The sequence below is a fragment of the Balearica regulorum genome, chromosome 5, assembly GCF_011004875.1.
Source record: "Balearica regulorum gibbericeps isolate bBalReg1 chromosome 5, bBalReg1.pri, whole genome shotgun sequence".
Lineage (NCBI taxonomy): Eukaryota > Metazoa > Chordata > Aves > Gruiformes > Gruidae > Balearica > Balearica regulorum.
The window spans coordinates 55230028-55252037 of record NC_046188.1 but is presented as its reverse complement, the minus strand read 5'-3'; the positions used below and the strand labels follow the sequence as shown (position 1 = coordinate 55252037).

The following is a 22010-nucleotide window of genomic DNA, read 5'->3' as shown; positions in this document are numbered from 1 at the left end:
TTAATTATCATTGTAGCAGATATCTTAGAATTGTCTTGTAGGTAGATGCTTAACATTTTGCAACATCAATGGAAGAAAAAAGGGAAAAAACCAAGAATATACTAAAAACAAAGCTATCTTTCCAATACTTAAACAAAAATGACACATAACTGCAACTGCCACTGAAAAGCGTGGCAATAAACTTTGACTGCAGAGTGCCATGAGAATGTGTGTATTCCTGATAGCATTCCCTGAAAAAAGGAACCATATACAGAGGATCCAAACCAACCTGTATCGTGCGGGATGAACATACACACACTGGGACAAATGCACACACTGGAATTATGGACCATAGTAGGATCACGATAAACACAGCAGGCACAGGTTGCCACAAGTCCATCAGTTATTTTCATTCCTTGACACAACTGGCCGCTACATCCACCATCAAGATTTAAGTTGAGCGATGGTAAAACTGAGGAGGGCATTAAGCCCAAGAAAACACATACCCAAAAAGTGACAGTGTGACAGAGGGTTGGGTTTTTTTTTTTAATTTCTTAACTGAAATTTCAGATCTCCCTCCTCAGAAAAACTGTCTAGCAGAGCTTGCTTTAATTAGAGAAAGAACACGATGAAAACATGGCTCCAGGTGAATAGCGCTGCATACACAAGATGACTGTAGCCCTTCCTTCCATCCAGTTTAGCAAGAAACATTCAGCACTGCACAATGACTTCTCACTTGTTTATTGCTGCAGCAAATGTTTGCTGCAATGTGAATGACATGCTGAACATACCACAAACAGTAAAATGATAGCTATTAAAAGCAAAAATATCAAACAGACTAGAAAAGCATTTTGACAAGGAGAAAACATTAAACCAGGTTTTTGTAGCATTTGCTAAATACAGAGGCTCATCATATTTCAGGCCATTTGTATTTAATTGTCCTTTCATCTGAAGAGCAGTGGATATGAACGCACATCAGGCAGCAGATGAGTCAGATGTTCTGAAGAGGTCCAATCAAGGACGCCTCACAACAAGAGCACTGCATGAATAATGTCTCGCACAACTGACTTCGGCTACAGCCTGAAGTTTCTTTTCAGTGCCTCATCCTATTCCATGGTGGTTATGCATCAAAGCACTAAGAAGAAAATAATAAATAGACCTGCAGTCACATAATTCAAAAAGTTTAAACACATGAGACTCCAGGAACCTGAAGTCCACACACTCTTTTAAAGCTGCCAGGAAGACATACTCAGACTACTAGTTAATTATCTAAAACTCAGGCTTTTGCTCTTCCATTGTTTCAGTTGAAAGAAAAAGTGCTCGTATTTCTCAAGGTCAATGCTTCCAAAAGAGTTAGTGAGATGAAGTCAAACTCAGAATGGAATAGGCCACTCACAACACTTCAAAAATCATTTTTTGGAGTGGTAGACAGACACATTATATCAATTTCAGCACAAAGAAAGGAGAATCCCCGGTCCTTCGTGGAGAAAGCAGGTAAGCCACGGGCATGGAGACAAAGAGTAGCACAGGAGGTTAAATCTACTGCGCTGTCCTTGAGCTAAACTATTGCGTCTTTTACATTGTCCTCTAATCCTTAGATTAGTTTCACCATTTTGGTTTTAACAATATTAACGGAAGTGCAGAGACAATCAGCAGACCACAACTTTGCCAAAAATTCAGTTGAATCATTAAAAGTGATTTATAAAAATAGACCATGGATAAAAATCATTAGCTCTAATCCTCAACTGTTAAACTGGCGCTCTGCATTAAACAAGCAAATTGGAACAGTAAACATGGAAAAGAACTCATCTTCTCTGTATTCCTTTTAATTCAGCTCTCAAATCACACCTTGTCTCCATACAACAACAAATGGAAAAAGGGATAGCTTGTGTGTAAACGAAAACCAGCTCACACACTACGTACCTTACATACTGCAATTTAATGAATTTTTAAGTACAAATTCTAGCTCTGGCATTATTTTGTAATCTTGAACTGAAGCAATTTAGGCTCTTATTATCTGCTTTTTCCTCCTCTCATCAATACAGCTCTTCTTAGGGTACAAATGATGCTAGCTCTTGATCACACTCTTCTTAAATCATCTTCATGCTGTTAGCTTTGCAAAGAATGATGCCTGCTCCAGAACACTGCCATTGCTAATCACTCAAATCAGGTCTCTCATAAGGTCTATAAGGAGGAACAGCGCTGAGGACAGCAGAATGAAGATGAGATTGTTTTTCTCTTCCTTTTCAAGGAATATATCTGAATGCATACCTTTCCTTCACCTTCACGGATCACTCGTCCTGCCAAGCACAAGCTCCCCTGTACAAAAGCTACGGCTGCCTTGGCTTTGGGTTGTACGAGAAACAACAGAACTACAGGCTTGAGGCATGGCCCAAAGCAGAAATGAAAAACAGCGTGAGACAGATTCAACCATGGTGGTCTCCATAGATACTTAGTGACAAAAGCAGAGATATCCATCTCAAAATGAGTGAGAAAACTGATTGAGACTCAGTGGAGTCAACACTGACTAAACAAATTATTCCTTACTGCAGGATCCTGGGCTCTGAAGCTCCACTTCACATCTGTGAGTGTACACATTCACAGAACAATGATGACAGGAAAGGGCAGAGGCTGACTCTTCTAACCAAAGTCTCACCATCAGAGACCAGGAGGTGGAGATGCAGTATGTACGCTGCAGCTAAAGCTCTCAAGCTGTACTTACCCATTGCATTTTGACTGCCAGTTACCCTACAGGGAGACACATACTTTTTGACTGGTTATCTATCCAGATGGGACCTGCACATTGCCTGCCAACAGGCCAATTGTCATATGCTGCCTCTCAGCCACTAAAAAGCCAAGAAAAAGGTTTGTAGACAGTACAGGTTGCACGTTATATCAGACTACAGCAAATAACTTCAGTAAAGTTTTCTTTCTGATCATCGTTACGCTTCATAAATCATTTTGTACCAAATTAGCCATATGAAAAGAAAGCCTCCAATATCACTCAAGGATGTAACAAGGTAGAGAAATATTCTAGAAGCTGCAGCATTATTATTCATCAGCTAGAGAAAGGCCATTGTCTAAACTGTTACACAGAGGGCTTCAGACAAAAGTAGTGCTGCAACTGGGCAGGGTCCCAGCTCATCTGCTAGGCTGTACTGCAGGTTCAACTATCCCTGCACACATTGATATCTGAGAGAACTTGGCATCTTCTGCTAATGGTAACTCTGGTTCCACCAAGAAAAAATCAGTTTCTGAATGCAAAAGCCTTTTAAGAAATTTGAAATAATTGCATCGTATTAACTTCTGAGCTTACAGGAAGAGCAGCGAGGGCTTGTGCTGCAGCATTTGAAAAGGTTCTATTAGGAAATTGTTCTGATTATTTTAATGCACACAAAAAAAATCTGGGAAAAATAGTAATTGATTTTCTTCTTTACCTGAGATGCTCCATTTAGGCAAGGCACTGAAACAGGGATGTTACACAACAACTCCAAGCATTGTTCAGATGCTATGCACGCCTCCTGACCATCGGGAACCACTGTGTGCCTTCCAAGTTGCCCGTAGTCTGCTCTGCCCCAGGTGAATACCTTGCCAGTTTCTAAATACAAAACACAGTTCACAATTATTTACTCACTAGGTTCCTGGAACATCTGGATACCAATTCAAGCACAGAACAACACTTCTTAATGCATCTTATCTAAACCTTCAAAAGCTTGGTGAAAACTTACTTCTGGGAGTAGAAGAAAAAAAAAATTAGAACTAACTAAAGACATATTATGATGTACTTCTATGCAATTGTTCAAGCTTCATTAACTTGTTTTCTAGCAGAACAACATCTGTAGGGTGGCCTGGGCTATAAATGAAACCATGTCAGTAAAGCTGCATAGCCTGGACATTCTGTGTACAATATATACACTTTGGTTATACAAAGGATATGTTTTTAGCTTAACAGCTAAACACATAAAACAGCTTATTCCAAAACGTAAAATATTCTTCTCTATTCCCAGTCGTTGCCATAGAGACATCCATCCATGTGCTGTATTTAACATACAGTTTACATTTTCCTGATAAAAGTTACCTTCTGTCACAACTTCTGTTAGCAGAGTAACAGCCCTCAGGACAGCAACTGTTTAGTCAGGAACACCACCACAGCTGTCATTAAGCATTGGAAATGCACCGCTTTGTTTTCACAGGAATCACACATTGGCCAATGAAAGATAACTTTAAATTAAATCAGCAGTATATGGATCACCCTTCTCTCAACATATTATACCAGCGTCACTGCTGCAGGACTGACACCCAAAAGTGCATTCTCCAGTATGGATAACATCCATAAAGCAATGCTTTTTACCTTTGGTTCCCACTATTTTTAAAAAAAAAAAAAAAAAAAAAATCATACTGACAGCTTTATTTTCCTAATGAAGTAACTAGATCTCTGCAGGTAAGTGATGAAAAGCTGTCCCTTCTGGGCTTCCGATGTAAAAAGTTACATACACACAGCATAAACAGTATGTTCTCAACTCAGTTTTAACTGGAAGCAGCAACCCCTGTGCCAGCCTAGAAGGAAGCCTGCAATGACCTTGAGTTACATACACACTTCAGCCAAGCCTCAAATGCCTCTCCAGAATTGTAATCAAGTTATCAAGTCTGAGCCAAATGACGTGGATTTGAGGAAAATACGACCAAGTCAAGCAACTCAGCCTAAACACAAACACTTCTCCCATTGACAGTCAGTATAAACATACCCCACAGAGGGGTCAGGAGCAGCAAGTACCAGTCACACTGCCCAAAGATGACAACTGAGAGTTTTCTTAACACAAGCCATAACACAAACCTTCGGAAACCTCAACACCTCCCTTTCCCTTTGGGTGCTGTTAAACTGTCTTTAAGGGTAGATGGGTGGACACCTGCTGGTTTGTGGAGTTTAAGCTGATAATGCACCTCATAAATGAAGTGGAAACCTCTAACTTCATATATTTAAATAGGCAAGAAGTATACGCATTTTCCTTGGAAATCTGCTAGCTATAGTATCTTTTACTCCAATCTTTGCAACAGTTTTTCAGATGCATTCTCTCAGTTCACTGATAATGCTTCCCCTGAAATAATTAAGTGATAAAATTAGTTGTCCTTTTCTCTCAAGGGCACAAAGATTTTCTTCCTTTGGAGCTTCCTAGCAGTTCAGGGAAAAGCTGAAATCAGTCACAGTCTACTTTCAATACGAGTGAGGTCTTTCAATACAGTAGTTCCATTATTTTAGGTTAATGAAACTTGTTTTAATGCTTTAAGAGAACTACCAGTATACCTTTACAGAGAATAGGAAAACAGTTTGCAGTTTAAAAAAACATGCTTGTTCTGGTGTGTGGTGGGTTGACCTTGGCTGGACGCCAGATGTCCACCAAGCCACTCTGTCACTCCCCTCCCCAGGAGGACAGGAAGGGGAGAAAAATAAGATGCAAAAAAACTTGTGGGTCAATATCAAGGCAGTTTAATAAAGCAAAAGCAAAAGGCTGCACACAGAAGCAAAGGAAAATCAAAAGATTTATTCTCTACTTCCCATCAGCAGGCACTGTCTGGCCACTTCCCAGGAAGCAGGGCTTCAGTACCCGTAGCAGTTGCTCCAGAAGACAAACGTCATAAATAACGAGTGCCACTACATCGTAAATAACAAATGCCTCCTTTCTCTCAGCTTTTATTGCTCAGCAGACATCATATGGTATGGAATAGCCCTTTGGTCAGTTTGGGCCAGCTGTCCTGGCTATATCCCCTCCCAAGATCTTGCCCACCCCAAGCCTACCAATGGGGAGCAGGGGGAAATGGAGAGAGCACCTGGGTGCTGTGCCAGCACTGCTTAGCAGTAGCCAAAACCCTGGTGTGTTAGCAACACCTTGCTGGCTACCCATACACGGCACAGCACTATGAGAGGTGCTATGGGGAAAATTAACTCCATCTCAGCCAGACCCAATGCATGGAGGTAGTATATTTTCTTTGCAGTTTGTATAGATCTCCGCTAAAAACATCTGCAGCTGCAAAAATGTTGCGAGAAGTCTCCTATATCAGTATGTTACAAAGAAAATTCAAATGCAGAGTAAGCTTCAGGCTTTTACATCCAGGTTACTGCACCTATTCAGAACCCTATTAGTGGGCTGGAAAAGGACAGGCAGGCTGCTCTATTTTGTGTCTACTATAGGAACTGAAGCAGAGTTTTATGAAATGTAATGCCAGAAAGAATTTCTATAATATCTAGTTAGAGCATTAATATACCACAAGCTCTTAAGCCTTATCCACACACTGCTGTATAGATCCCCCTGTACACAGGGGCAGCACATGTTCCTCTCAGGATTTTTGGGGAAAAGAATTCTTTCCCCAACCAAATCTGGTGCTTTGTCTGGATCCAGACATGAACAAGAAACACCAGCCACTCATAAAACAAAAATGATCCTTTACATCATCACATCAGGGTACTGCTCCATCTTGTCTCAACTCATCAGCTGATGATGTTGGGATTCAGATGAAGGCAATCTAGAATCCCAACACATACCTGACCAGTTATTCACTGAGGAAATAATTTTCCTGCCCTGCCAGCGGCCAGCAGAAACCAGGGAGCAGCTGATACAATCACTATCTTGATGATGAGCTGCTAGAGCAAGTTCTGTGCAAAGCAAACAATTCTGTTCTCCTGTGTCAAGGGGTGGTGAAAGGTGGAGGAAAGCACAGTGGTCTACACAGCTTCCCCACCTGTGAGGTCAGAGCAAAACACCACAAACCATCTACTCTGAAGTCAAACTAAACTGTATACATAATTTCCACTTGTGAATTAAGGGCTAATGAATCCCTCATCTCCCCCAAGCTGCTGTCTTCATGTTTAACTGTTTTTACTTTTCAGAAGCCATCTCTCTTTTCAATAGGATTAATTTGTCTAACTACAGTTGCCATCAGCCGCTCATTGTGTCTTTACCAGTGACTGAAAAAAAACCCTCGTTCCACTAGCTCGTATCTTTTCCATATGCCAGGCTCTATACAAGTTCGATCTTTTTTCTTCCTACTACACTGTGGGTATCGGTCCCCTTAAGGTTCACTCTGCAATTCTGTTATTGGATCTATTTTTGAGGCCCTACACTGAAATTTCAACAGTAACACCAAGTTCAAACAGAAGTAATAGATTGGAAACAGTATGATCCTAGTGGTTTTATTCAGCTTTACAAAGGCTTTAAAGTATGCTCATCTCTATTATTGCAAATTATTTCAGTAAATTCAGTGGAACTGAAGAATGCAAGCATATTTGAAGGATTAAAACCAGATAGCAATAATGCTTAGCTATAACAAAACATCTTCCATCCACACATTCTATTTTCTTTCACTGGACAAGCAAGCATAGAATTACTTAAACATGCAAAACCAAACAGAGCCTTCAGGAGAATGTAAACTGGTTCTGTTCATGAACAGAAATAATTGTAATTTATTTTTGCCTATTTTGTCACTATCAGGGAAACTAGTTTCAGGTAGTTATTGGTAGGCAAACATGGAGAACATTCATTAAAAAAATTAAAGCCAGATAAATTAATTTTTGCTTTTAGGAATAACTTCTTGAATGCCCAAAGATTAGGTAAGCAACTAGTTCCTTTTCAGTACTCATCAACTCGCTTCTAATCGACAGAAATTCATTCCCCAGACTTGCTCCTGTTTGGTAAGCATTCCCCCTCCTATGCTCAGTCTCCTGCTAATGGTCCTATTTTTCAGCTGAACACATCTGCCTAGGGATCCTTTTAAAAAAATAAAATAAATCTGTCTTTTCTGTGAGAGAACCTAACAGAAGTTGATTTAGAAGTGTCTTCTTTATGAAATACTGATTATACTTTCAGAAGGAAAAAAAAAAAGTCTCAAGTGGAAATTTCAGGCTGAGACAAACACCAATGCCTGGAAAATTCCAGCCAAAAAGGTTAAAGTTTCGTCAAAATCCTAAGCAAAAGAAAGCACCAAGTTATGACAGAAAGTGCTAAGCAATTGTAATGAGAGGTATTACTACTGTGCAGCTTATAATATAGATGGTATTTTAAAGTGTTCTAAGAATATTTGAGAAAAAGACATTAGTCATACAGAGTAAGGAGGTTGCAGGATGAATTACTTAAGAATGAAGGGTGATATAACAAGGAGTGTTGGTCTAATATTAGATTAGAACAGATTTTAATTAGAAGTCAAGAAAACATACACAGTGATGAGTCAACTGGACAGAGTACATCAACCATGGAAGTGGCTGAGGCATCTGAAAATGAGATATTTCATACCAGACTTTATACAGTAAGAGGGCATAGAAGGCAGGAGTTATTTCTGCAACTTGTGTGAAAGAAAGAAACATACAAAATGGAAAGCTTTTACAGTTCTTCTAAGACCTTGATCTTGCCATGTTCTGAGCATGGAGGCTCCAACTCCAAAAGGCATTTCAATTCCTCAACTGTGAACATCCACTTTGTCCCAGATGACTTCATTGTGACTGTTCCTTTTTTCAGCAGGCAAATGCTACATCAAATAAAGGCCAGAGGGTTCAACAACATTTTGAATTAGGGAGTAATAGATACAATTCATGCATCCTGCATCATTCTAACATACAACCTGAACAAAACATACAGTACAGGAGTTCAGAAAGCTAGAAGAAAAGGACATAGGTCAGAAGATTTTTAAGAAAGCTTCCCAACAGCCCCTTAAGCAAATAGTACTTACAACAGCATGCTACATCATTTGAGATTCTACATGGTTATACAGATCTAGTTTCTTCCTGCTCTTTAAAGTGTAAACACAGCAGTCTGCATCAGTATTCATACAGCAGCAAATCATCTGAAACACATGCTCACGTCCCTCACAGAATACGGATGAAGGTATGTGCATATTCAAGTACTTGCAGCACTCCACTACGCTAGGCACTCCACTACCAGAAAGGCTCCTCTGCATTTTCTTCACATCATCCTTCTGTCCTTATGCTATCACAAAGCATAGACAATTGAGACTGGCCTCAAAATTATAAGTTCACAACCTTTTGAGTATTGCAAATCCAGCAACATTGCATAAAGCACTTCTAGTTGCTTCCTGCCTGACACTGTAGCTCTTACTGTGCTGCTTTATGGTGCTGCTGAGGCTGTACAGCATGTCATTTTTCCCTTTTAGCACTTTCTTAATCAATCTGCTTAGCCACATAAGTACTTGGAGACAATTAGCAATAAAAAAAAAAAGCATTTTAGTTTTAAAAACAAGTTGGTTTCTCAGTAAAACACAACAAATAGGAACATTAAAATTTACTTATTTTCACTAGATTCAGATTTATCTTTATATCAATTTTCCCATTTTAAGATAATATCATGATTGCACTAGTGTTATCTCTGTGAAGTCTCTATTTGGTACCCAGGAAAGATTTGAACTATCCTTTCATAAATATTAGATGAAAGAGTTCATCTAGGCTATCTGAATTCATGGTTACATTAACAATTTCTTCTTAAATGAACTCTGGATATTCACACTGAATGCTTAATCTCATTCAGACTTGAAATAGGAAGTTGTATATGAAATTCCTAATGCTTCCTTTCACACGAAAATTCACAGGAGCAGGTATTAAAAAAACCTGGTATTTAGAGGCTGCCTCTGCCTGCTCCCTGCCCCACAGCAGGCAAACCAGCACCTCTCTCACAATTACAAATCCCTGCTGTCCTTCAGGACAATCACTAATGTCCTTCAACCATTCTGAGAAACTTCCTTGTATACCTAGAAACAGCCTCTGTGCAGGCCAACCTCACAGAAGAATGTTCATCCATCCCTTCCCTAATTCCTTCTCAGCTGAAGACAGCAGCTGGAAACCAGGCATCACTACCACACCTACAGTCTGTACCCGTGCATGGTTTCAGTACAAAGCAGGATTATCTGCCCTGACAAAGGTTTAAATGGCCTGTTCATCCTCTTGCATGGGAGTTCAGTGTACCAGAGCTTCCTGCATCTCAACACATCTTCTTTCTATGACCTCCTCACAGACTTCTACATCTTTATATAATAGGGCATGCTCCTGAATTTTTTATTCATTTACAATAGCTATTAAACATGTATCGCTAAACCACAAATCTGTGCATAGTACTGAGGTCATGCCTCTTCAGGAAAATTCAGACAAAACACCAATAGCATTCCAGGGACATCAGCAATAGAAAATTAGAGATCATTTCAATTGCCATTTTCAGCCTTCTGCAGTCACATGTTGCAATACATAACTAGTTCAGAATAGTCCACAGAGCATCACTCAACATGCTGCAGTTCACAAGGGTTCCCAAGCACCCTATAAATAGGTTTAAACCTGTAACAAAAGGCCACAAGTGCCGTAGGAAGAGAACCATAAGGTCATTGCCAGCCTTCCTGCAATAGCTATGGATTTATCAGTTAAAACCCCTATAGTCTTCAAGCGGGCCAAAAATTTCTGCCATTCTGAGCTACGTCATACATCTCCAAATCTGGTGACTAATTGAATCACAAGCATGTGGGCAAGACAAACCAACAAGACACCTAAGGGATTTCACACCACTAGAATCAGTGGATCATCTATGATCCACCAAACAACTGGCTTCCCAATGTGACCTATGCCTACTGCTAAAAAAAAAAAAAAAAAAAAAAAAAAAAAAAAGAGGAAATTTAAGAAATCAACCTAGAAGACAATTATGCATCATGAAAGAAAATTCATCCAACCAGGAGGAACTCTATTGCATAGCATTAATGTAAACAGATACAGCATAAGGGAACATCATCTGGTCTCCTTTTAGAGCCTCCTGGAAATATCAAAACATTAAACATCCAATGAGTGGATATGATAATGTGATGTAATAGCAAATATCAGCTGGGCAGGGAAAACTATGAGGATGTGGGAGACTCTCCAAGAGAAGACGGTGGGACTGTGACAGCCTTTAGCACAGACTAAAAGGTTCAAAGCATGTACTGAGAAATCCTTAGGCAACAGTTTACACCAATACAGCTTGAGAACCAAATAGTTGTTCTCACCCCTAAGCCACCAGCCTTCATTGTGCTTGAACTATTTATGACAGGGAAGGTAAACCAAGCCAAGGAATCGATCTGGCTGAAAAATAGCCTTGGGAAATGGGAGCTTGGCAACAGCAAAGATTGCTAAAGGCAGTATTAAGTCAATGTAATATTCCGTATGATCGGCTAGAGATAACTTGCAGTTTCACATCACATGCTAAGTTTATCATGCACTTCAGCAGATCCATCGACAATGGTGACTGTCGACACCATTAAACATCTGAATAGCTTTGACTATATCATTAAAAAACAGGTATGCTTTTTATTTTTTGCTTCCATAGTTACACCAAGTTTGTCTCAAGAAGGGCAATGTTCAGTTAATGAGATTATTCACATACTTAATAGCATGCTTCACTGCTTTGGAAGATTGGACAAAAATAAGTTTTGAGTATGGCAAATTCCAAGACTCTCCAGATACCTTGGAAGTCCTGCCTCTGGGTTTGGGTTTTAGATGGGATAAAGGCTATTTTGCTTTTACAGGTGAGACTGGAAACAAAGTACCATACAAAGCTCGGAATAAATTGAAAGAAAAATTAAAATTAAAAAGAAGTTAAATGCTTGTAAAGTTGTGTTCATACTACTGATACCAAACAGATATATGATCTTGGCTCAAAAAAGAAAAGGCGGAGAGAAGGTCATGAAGTCCATGCTATCATAAAGCTGGGGAAGGGAGTTGGGGGCAGGGGGAGATGTTAAAGCACCTATCACACTTTGAATTCTTCCTCCAAGATGAGAAAAATTCCCTTCTCGTTTCTCTCCACTCATGATTAGAGAGTCATGACAGCCTCACCAGCTGTGCCTCTGGCTCATTTTAAATTCAAACTACGATACATATCTCACTTTTAGACTTTTAATAGCAATGCCTTAAAATGCAGATTGGTGGCTAAATTTAGTTACATGATTAAAAACAAATCTAACTCATCTCTACCCAGCAAACAGAACTGCTGCATTCAAGGTTCAATAGAGGACTTAAGTCTTCATCTAAAACCAGAAGAAAGAAAAAAAAGAAAATCAAGACACAATTTAGTGATGCCTCTAAAAAAGCAGGATGCATAAAACATTAACCAGCTATGGAAAACTATCTGCAAATGCATCATAGTATACCATAGAGTTTTTGTTCTGTACTTCTGCAAATAAATTCTGCACTATGCTACTACAGCAGTATGAGTCATACACTTTTACTGACATTCTATATTTATATCTCCATGCCCTTCTGCACTGTTATATGCTTTCTTCCATATAGGCCTCCCTAACGTGGAATTTCCTTTCTTCTGCAGTTCAGCATCTCTTCCTCTAACATTCCCCAGAAAACTGAATAGATATTTTGTTCTAAACACTTACTCAATTCTTTCTAGACATCATTTTGAAAAAGCAACACCCTTGAACTATTATAACACAAGACATATGCTTTTATTTGTTCACAATTATTTTCTTGTGTCTTATTTCCTACGCTTTGTAAATTGACTGCCCAGGCATTTATCCCCTTTGAGACAAGGTCCAGGTCTTGTTTCATTAGACTTAACACAGCACAGTGCTACAGAAAATCTCATTCAGAGATTACAAATTGATTACAAATTAGAATATATCCATGTTTTCCAGATCATTTTATGAAAAGTATTACAGATAGCTTCAATCTTGCCAACATTTGTGAATCTGCCTGATTTGGAGAATACAAGTGATCCTGCTACTCTCAATATCCCATTGGCATCTGAGCCTACCCAAGAAGTAACACACATCTGTCTACAAGAGATAAACAAAATGAAGTTAATAAAGTTCCTGGTGCTAATATTTACCTTATCAAAAAACTCAAGGGCATGCTGCAGAAAGACAGAGAAATATCACAAGAAATGCTCTGGAATGGCAGTCTCAAGAACTGGGCTTTTTTTGCTTTTGTCCACAAGATACGTTCCCAAGAACAAATATTCAGAGATCATTTGCACAGAGATTTCACTAGACTACAAGCCTCAGACATGCACAAAGAGTCACAATAGCTAGAAAGAAACAGGAAGCATTATAAAAACAGAGCATTAGATGAACAATCCCAGGACTCTCTAAGTGGCTTTAACTTTCTCAGCAGCTCCAGAAGCAGCTGAGTTCTACATTCAACGGAGTTGAACCCTAACTGTGTGCTGTTCTTAAGAAACAAAGTACAGAAACAGAACAGTATCACAAAACCAGCAATGGCACCTCCAGAGCCTCCCAGGAGATCACCCCGCTTGTTCAGAGTCAGAACTATTAGAACAGCAACTACAATTGACTAAGAGTGGGCTGTTCAGCTCAAATAACGAGCAGCTCTAACTGCAGCATTCTCACTGACAGGGGAAACAAAACAGTCTGAAAGAGGATGAGGAGGAAAATTCATGCCCTTTGAAGTCAAGAGATGGATAATGAGCAATAAGGTGATGTATTCCCTCTGGAATATTATCCCCATTTTTCCCTACTCCCAAGAGAGACTGAGTTAGAGAGTATGGAGGGAGAAGGAAAAAAAACAAAAAACCAACAAGATTCCACTGCGAACTATGGATGGGCAAGATACTAGTGAGATTTACTTTGATGTTTACCAAATGAAGCAATAGCTGACCACAGCCACTTCTGTATAGCTATAGCATCTGTATTTGCTTGCACATCTATGTTTAAGGATTACCCAAGTATGTACATGAACAGGGTTGTAATGTAAGTATTGATGTGCTATGCTGCCTGTTAATAAGAGGGGTTTAGGTTTGAAAGTGAGAGAGGGGAGAAGAAAAAAAAAAAAAAAAAGAACTTTTCTCCTTAAGATTAGGGAGGGAACAACAATGAAACTAAGAACAAAAAAGCTCCCGGCTCTTCATGGCCTTCTTTTCCCTGACATTAAAAAGAGTGTTGATCACAATTTACATGTCAAGTTTATGTCTACAGAGGCTCTGTTCACTGCAGAGACTTGAATCCCAAGGGCATGGGGCAACCTGATTTTGATGGCTCTGGTGAATTAGAGAAACTTTAAATAACTACCCTAGATTTTTAAATTGGACACATCAGCAGTTTGTTACATTTCAACTATCAGCTTCTGCCTGTGTGCATGCCCATGGTGTTCCGGGTTTGTTGATTTGGGTTTTGTAACCTCTAGCAAAGTGAGCAAGCAAGAGGAGACAAGCACAAAAGGATTTAACACCCTTCTTTGTACTGTGTGACTTGTCAGGGTGATTCTTCAAACCAGATGAACTTCTAGAAATCCACACTGCCACCCTTGTATTGTCCTCATAGCCTGACCTTCTCTTCCGGCAGCTGTATTGTCCATTTTCATTTAAATGAACTGCTTCGGCTCTACTTGGCTGTGTAACTAGCAGGCACAAGCCTGAAAGAAAACATTTGTGTACAGGCAAATTCCTACAAAACAACCATTGCCTGTTATAAGGTCCAAAACTTGACATTAGAAATGCCAAACTGATTTTGAGTTTGCTTACTATTTCAGGGTAGAAAGGACAAGTAGGAAGACGTGTGTCTGTGTATCTATTTTGGGCAGGTTTGTAAAGGTAAGTTTTTAGAAATTCTAGAAAAATAAAATTTCCTATATTCATTATAAGATCTTAGCAAAACTGACATAAAGCACTGTCCCTGAATAGATCTTAGTCTTCACAATCTTTTGTGCAATTTTTCTTTTCATTAAATGACACTGAATACAAGCAAGAATGAGTTACCTAAGGAAACCTCACCCCTCCTAGGGTTTCTATTCTGCATGAATCAGGTGCTAATATCTTATTGTCCAGGTCTTTGTCCCAAAAAAAGGGAACTTAGAACTACTCTGATTATTTTATTCTTATTACATACTGTGTTCCTCATAATACTGGACAGTGAAGAAAGCAGAACTGAACCAAACAAGCTCTTAAATTCAGCAGAACATCCCCAAAACCTAGAAGTGGATCTTCAGGGGCATAAATAAATGCAATTCCCCTTCATGTGCAGATCTCAACCTCAGCTGTTTGGGATCCAAACAGAATACATGTACGTCCACTGAGAGACAGTCTTTGCACTTAAGTTCAAATAGAAACTACAAAAAAAAAACCCACCCCACAACACACAAACCGAGGGAATTGCACCTGAGTTTCAAGTACCATGCCACAAACTGGGCTTGAAATAGCTCCTTCTCCTCCTACACAAAAGAGAACTTAAAAAAACAACACAAGTGCACAAAAAAAGCTTGCAAACTCCCCTTCAAAATTTCCCTTGGGGTAGGAATGATTTTTTTGTTCTTTAGTGCCACTGAGACTGAGCCTCACTTAGCAACAAGAGCTTGCTGCACAGGTGCTGGAGGCCAGCTCTGGGCCATGCCTCTCCAAGCAAGTACATCCAGTGTCCACTGACAGCTGTTCCTGTTTACTAGACTTCCTCAAGTTTGTTGGTTTGGCCCTCTTTAGCTTTTGGTTGCAAGTTTCTCGAGGTAGCAGGTTCATCTTGCTATGTGGTGTTAGTGCTTCCATGCATATAATTATAAAAATTATTATTATCCAAAATATACTGCCAAAATGAAAACTGGACATCAACACCAACATAATTCAAAGTTTAACAAAACCAATACACATTCCTACTATATAGTAGGAATTAATCATAAGGCTTGGATTCCAACATTATAAGCAAAGCAATATTTTTCATGGGCTGTATTAAAAAGTCATTAATCTTTTATTTAAGGGAATAAAAAAAAGAGAAAACTGATTTTGCTTAAGGAACACAACAAACATTAAAGGACATCAGTTGCCAACCACACTTATGTGTGTACTAGACTCAAGTGCTAAAACATAGACATCAGTCATGGTATTTTCAGAGCACTCAAAAATCCAGCTAAGTCAGCTGAATGCTTACAAACACACAAAAATTAAAACCCCACATACTAGAAAACACCCCATTGCACATAGTTTGTTAAGACAAAGATACAACTTCATGTTATCATGGCACAGAGTCATTCCTAGCACTCAAACATGGGCAATGTAACAAGTACATACAGGCAAGTGAAATTTTTCATCACAGACTTGTGTCAGATTGTTTTATAGGTCCTCACAACTGGAATAATTTAAAGACAAAAAGCCGTCAGTCTAGCAACCAAATAAAACAAGTGGATACACCCTCCTGGCAGATCTGATTATATTTCCCAAGTATAAAAGAAGGGGACAAAGTCCTTCTACAAGACTAAAAATCTGGTACTCAAAATTTACAACTGTTGATTTATCTCCTGTATTCTACACCACCTTAGCTCAAATTCACTACTTGAAAAGTACCTCAAGGTAACCATGAAAAAAACAAGCTAGACAGGCTTTGTGGGGTTTTTTCCATTTGTTTTTTGTTTCTTAAGGAAAAAAAAAATCCCAAAAGGTACTGTTTTTCAGAAGCACTCAACTGCCACTAAGCTTTTAAAAAGCACATTATCTATGTTCAAATAGTATGATTCATTAGTATTAAGCTTGAATAATTAATTACTAAACAGGAAATGTCATCTAAAGGTTATGAAAACAAGTATTTAACAGTCTTAAAATGCTTCTAAGATTAAGTGAGATCTCTAGATCAATCCAAGTACATGCACAGATCCTGCACACATAGGCAGCTTCTTTCAAAGTTGAGCTTAGTAATGCTTAGCTTTGTAAATGCTTAGCTTTAAATGAAGTTATTTGAAAATGCAATAGCCATTTCTCTTGTACACATGTCCAAAGACCAACAAACCTAAGCGGGCAGACTAAATATACATTGTGTTTGGCACTCAGTTGCCATACAGATTAGCTCAACTCTTCTGTAATGATTGGTTTCAGCTTCCAGCTTTTTATTCTACACAAAGTGAGTGCAAAGCACTTCTAGCTTACTCAGTGTTTGAACTGCTTGTCTGAGACCATGTTATACCCACTTTGCATAACGGCAAAATTTATGAAGTGCAAATTCTGATCCTTTGTCTGTTTCTTTACACTACTAAGGGCTTTGAGTTGTCAAAATTTCAATCCCATCATCATTCCGCTATGTCATGTCATGTGATCACATTCAAACCTCAAAATAAAATTGTCATTTTTTTTGCCCCCCTACCCCAATCTCCCAGCTGGAAGGGGGTGTAGGGAGGAACCCCCTAACCTAGTCTTCCAGTCCATACTTTTTGCTGAATAACAGAGCCTAATAAAGAAGTGTCACTGTGGATGGCTGCTGGGACTCACAACACATGAGAGTCTAGAAGTTGAATTAAAAGCTAGGAGGCAGAATGGAGGTGACTCAAGTTCTATAGTCTATGGCCCCGTGTGTCAGAACAGCAAGCAAACAGTGGTCTTGCAAGTTACATATTCCACATTTGGATCTTTTCTCTAGTAATACCTATGAATGTGTAACTTGGAAGCAAGCTTATGACAGAAGTGAACAGAGCAGTGAATTTTCTCTTGCCTTTACCTTTGCTTCTTTTCAGCTTCAAATAGGTGAATTGACAGAGACATTAGTACAGTGTGAATGAAGTGATTTCAGCATGATTCAGAAGAAATGGTTTAACACAAAACACAGAAATAGTTTAACAAAAGAGCAAGTGGTCAGATAGTGCCAACAGTTCCAGCTACAAATACACAGAACCACCAGAAAGAAAAGTACACTTATGGTAAAATTCTTCCTCCTCAAAGGAAAGTTGTATCAGGTTTGCACCCTGGTTACACAATAGTTGTGAAAAGGGGAGATGTTTCCAAGAGAATTATCATCATCCCAACTGCAACAGTTTAATTGCTTTAAGAGAAAAAGAATAAGAGACAGTAAAAATCCCAAGAAATCGCTCACAGCCAACAAGCTGCCCCTTCTCAGTCCCTCAAAACTACAACTCTTCTTGCAAATTGGCTCTAGTGGTATAGGATATTGAAAATAGGTTTCCGGAATACTAGCGCTGTAAGAAGGTATTATTTCATAATACAAAAGGAAGCTACCACTGCCAAGAGTCCAGGTGAAAGCCTTTCAGCAGAAACAGAACCCAGGTATGGCCCACACATCATAACCAGGAAGAGATTTTTTTGTTTTCCAATAGGAATGGTAAGGAATACAGACAACCAAAGCCACTGCCACACTATTAATTATCTTTTTGTGCTCAGCTAAACCTGTCTTCAAATGGCTATGGATCAGGGGTTTCCCTTTTAGTTTTTGCATTCTTTCATAAATTCAACTTAATCTGCAGTTCTCAGCCTGCCCTTCTTGGTATCTTTCACTGCTTAGTACCACCCATATGTTGTCAGTAAGGTCCCATTAGAACTTTCTTCCCTATAATCTTCCACATACTTGCTAATGTATCTGACCTTGTTTATTACATTTGCTAAATATATGGCTAGCCATAAACTGCAGCCATTCAACAACAGAAACCAAAGACAACAAAAAAAGAAAAGAAAAAATAGAAAGAGAGAGTAATGAATCCCTTATCTCACACACTAATGACCTGAAAAAAAATCTATACCACAGCTGCATTTTAAAGGTTCATTTTTCTGAAAGCTTTTTAAAGATCAAAGTTCCTTCAAGTTAGGACAGACACATTACCTAGGTCCAAAACAATCACTATTTCCAACAGCAAAAGAGAGGCACAAAAAAGGGAGAAAAATTCAATATAATATAGTCCCTCTTCCCACACACATGTGGTCTGTTAGAGAAGCCCCAGAGTGTAATGTTGAACGATGACTGAGTCATTCTCCAGACTCCTCCAGTCATGGAGTACTTACTAAAATACATCTGGACAGGACTAAGCAATCATGAAAGGAAGTCATGGCCAGGAAAACCTGGATAGACTAGCCTTTTACAGTGTATCTTCCCCTTCTACTGTGGGAGAGGCATTTTATAGGCTGCCACACACATAAGATGAGCAGAAAAGATCTGCAAAATTTGTCATAGCTTTTTTCCCCATTTTACAATTTTTGCTAAAAAACACTCAGCATTTATCATGAGCTAAATTTAACAAAAATCCATTTAACTCCTACTCTCCATAGACCATCTGAATCTCCATTTACCAAGGGGAATTTTAAGTACTGAGATAAGTTTCTTTGCCCTTAATGCCAATCATTGATATTTCTATTTTACAATTAATAGCTTCAATCAAAACTAGTGACAGTTTAGCATCTTCCTCACACCTCTCTTCACGTACACAAGATATAATATGGTATGCACAACTATTTACTGACCAACTGAAAGTCACTAAGAACAAGGAGAGGCAAAAGAGGGACGGTGACCAAAGAAACAACACAATTACTCAAAAGATCTTGTTATGAAGCTTCTGTGAAAAATGTTGGCATATGAACAAATCTGAACACTTGACACTAATGTTTCAGAATGTACCTTTGGTTCACATTGAACCTAACCTCATCCTCAGCAACCAAACCATAGAAAGAATTTCTATCAAGACTTTTAGCAAAGACACATAGAAGTAACTCCCAGCAGGAGGCAGCAGAAATAGGAGTGTAGAATCACAAAGCAATACAGACACACACACACTCTAACTTTTTAAGTTTAAAAATAAAGCCAAGAAATTATGCCAGCCCATGAAGCCAAAGAAAATGCCAATCCCTTCTAGCTATTTACAGCTATCTAGAACTCAAATCCATACCACTTCAAAAATAAAATCCAGGATGCTTTAATGTTCAGTGAGCTAAAAATTCATTAACTTGGTAACAAAAGCTGATACTGTAAAGCAAAAAAAACCAAGAGATTGTATAGGCCAGAGCCACCCCACAGGTTTTGTTTATTCAGTTCTTGTTAAAGGAAGAACAAAATATTTAAGAAACATGTTTGTGTTGTAAGACAGAACTAAACAAGAGGGGTTGACACACAGAGTAGGATGTAACAGAAGGCTCCCATTGCGCTGGTGAGCCATAGTTGCTGGAGACAAAATCTGCTGTGCCTCAGGACAGCACACACACAAGATCCACCATTTACTGAGATATATCTTCCAGTAGAAAATATTCCCTGAGATTTCAGTGGCAATTTGGCAGTTTACAGAACAATCTTCTATAGCAGCACTGGCAAGATCACATCCTCCCCAAAGAAAAGGTGCTGTAGGATTTGGCTGCTTAATTCTTATTTGCAGAAACCTTCCATAAATAAACCGTATGTAAATTTCAGTTCCTTGCTGCTTGAGGAAAGAATTCCCATCAAAACCCCGCGAACAGATAACACGATAAACTTCATAAGTTGCTGAGGAATCATAGAATGGTTTGCGTTGAAAGGAACCCCAAATATCATCTAGTTCCAACCCCCCTGCCATGGGCAGGGACACCCTCCACTAGACCAGGTTGCCCAAAGCCTCATCCAGCCCGGCCTTGAAAACTTCCAGGGATGGGGCCTCTACCACCTCTCTGGGCAACCTGTTCCAGTGCCTCACCACCCTCACAGTAAAGAATTTCTTCCTAATAACTAATTTAAGTCCACTCTCCTTCAGCTTAAAGCCATTACCCCTCATCCTATCACTACTTGCCCTTGTAACCAGTCGCCGTCCAGCTTTCTTGTAGGTCCCCTGTAGGTACTAGGAGGCTGCTATAAGGTCTCCCTGGAACCTTCTCCAGGCTGAAAAACCCCAACTCTCTCAGCCTGTCTTCATAGGAGAGGTGCTCCAGCTCTTCGATCATCTTCATGGCCCTCCTCTGGACTTGCTCCAGCAGGTCCATCTCCGTCTTATGTTGGGGACACCAGAGCTGGATGCAGTACTCCAGGTGGGGTCTCACCAGAGTGGAATAGAGGGGCAGAATCACCTCCCTTGACCTGCTGGTCACACTTCTTTTGATGCAGCCCCAGATACCGTTGGCCTTCTGGGCTGCAAGCACACATTGCCAGCTGATGTTGAGCTTTTCATCAACCAACGCCCCCCAAGTCCTTCTCCTCAGGGCTGCTCTCAAATCAAAGTTTGTTCCCATCAGCAAAGAGGATTCAAAATAATTGTTCCTGTAGGCAAAGCAGACTTGATGACCAAATTGCAACAACAGAAACCAACCTTGTTAGAGCACAATTCTGGATTACTGAAAGAAACAGCTGAAGACCATGTGAGGAATCTGAACATCTGCCTTCAAATCTCTCAAAAAGACAGGATTAAACAAAAGAGGAGCTCCTTCTAGTGACGACATTCCCTTCTCAAACAGGAAGAAAAAGGTATCACAGGGCTGCCCAAACTGTAGTGCTTAACAAATAAAAATGTTTGTGCGCCAATTCATTAGTTTTATTGTGTTTTCCTCAAAGTTTTTGCATTAATGGGATGATTCATGACTGGAAAGGAACTTTCTGCCAGAAGAAAAGATTCCTTTCGTATAAATTACTTAACAAAAATCAACTCTCTCCATTGATGCATTCACAGAAAATAAATAGTAAATTGCTAAAATTTCCATAACATTTTATACACATGTATTTTGCAGAGCTTAAGTACTTACCTATGTGTCTCCATGGGAAAAACATAAAATAAATCCAATTCAGAATGTGAACTCAACACACGTGAGATTAAGCTATGTTAAACATCTTGAACTGACTTAAGCACTGATTCCACACCCATAAGATCTTACACGTATCCATACAATGTCAAGCGAATGTTCATTTTTACTTTACATATGCCCTCTCCCAGACACCTTTCAATTTTCAGAGTATCCATGGGGTGCAAACTTGCCACAAATTCCACCCCAAATCCTGGAGGAGCTAATGCATCCCCTGTCCCCCAGCACATTGCCAGCCAGGAACAGACTTTGAGTAACATACTGAAGTTACATGTGAGTAACACAGTTCCCATCAACCCCTACTTCAGTGGCTTGTACAAACTTCGCTTAAAAATACTCATGAAAGTGGAAACAGCAATGAGAGATGGATGTGTGATAGAACAAGGAGCCAGCTTTGAATACAGAAAATAAGGCAATTTCCATCTACATCTAGGATTTTTAATCCTGTTACTGCACACTAAATTTCCCATAGATCCCACATTAATTACTGCAAAACTTTAATTTCTGAATTTTGGTCCCCAAGCTCGCACATTTCTTTCTCTCCCC

General features: G+C 39.3%; 1 protein-coding gene across 1 annotated transcript in view; it reads right to left on the bottom strand.

The window, feature by feature from the left end:
* SERGEF (secretion regulating guanine nucleotide exchange factor) overlaps positions 1 to 22010 on the bottom strand; it is a 160504-nt gene that overhangs the window by 120752 nt on the left and 17742 nt on the right. Inside the window, 1 exon segment of the mRNA XM_075755026.1 lies at positions 3417 to 3577. Within this exon segment, the coding sequence (XP_075611141.1) occupies positions 3417 to 3577 (161 nt within the window).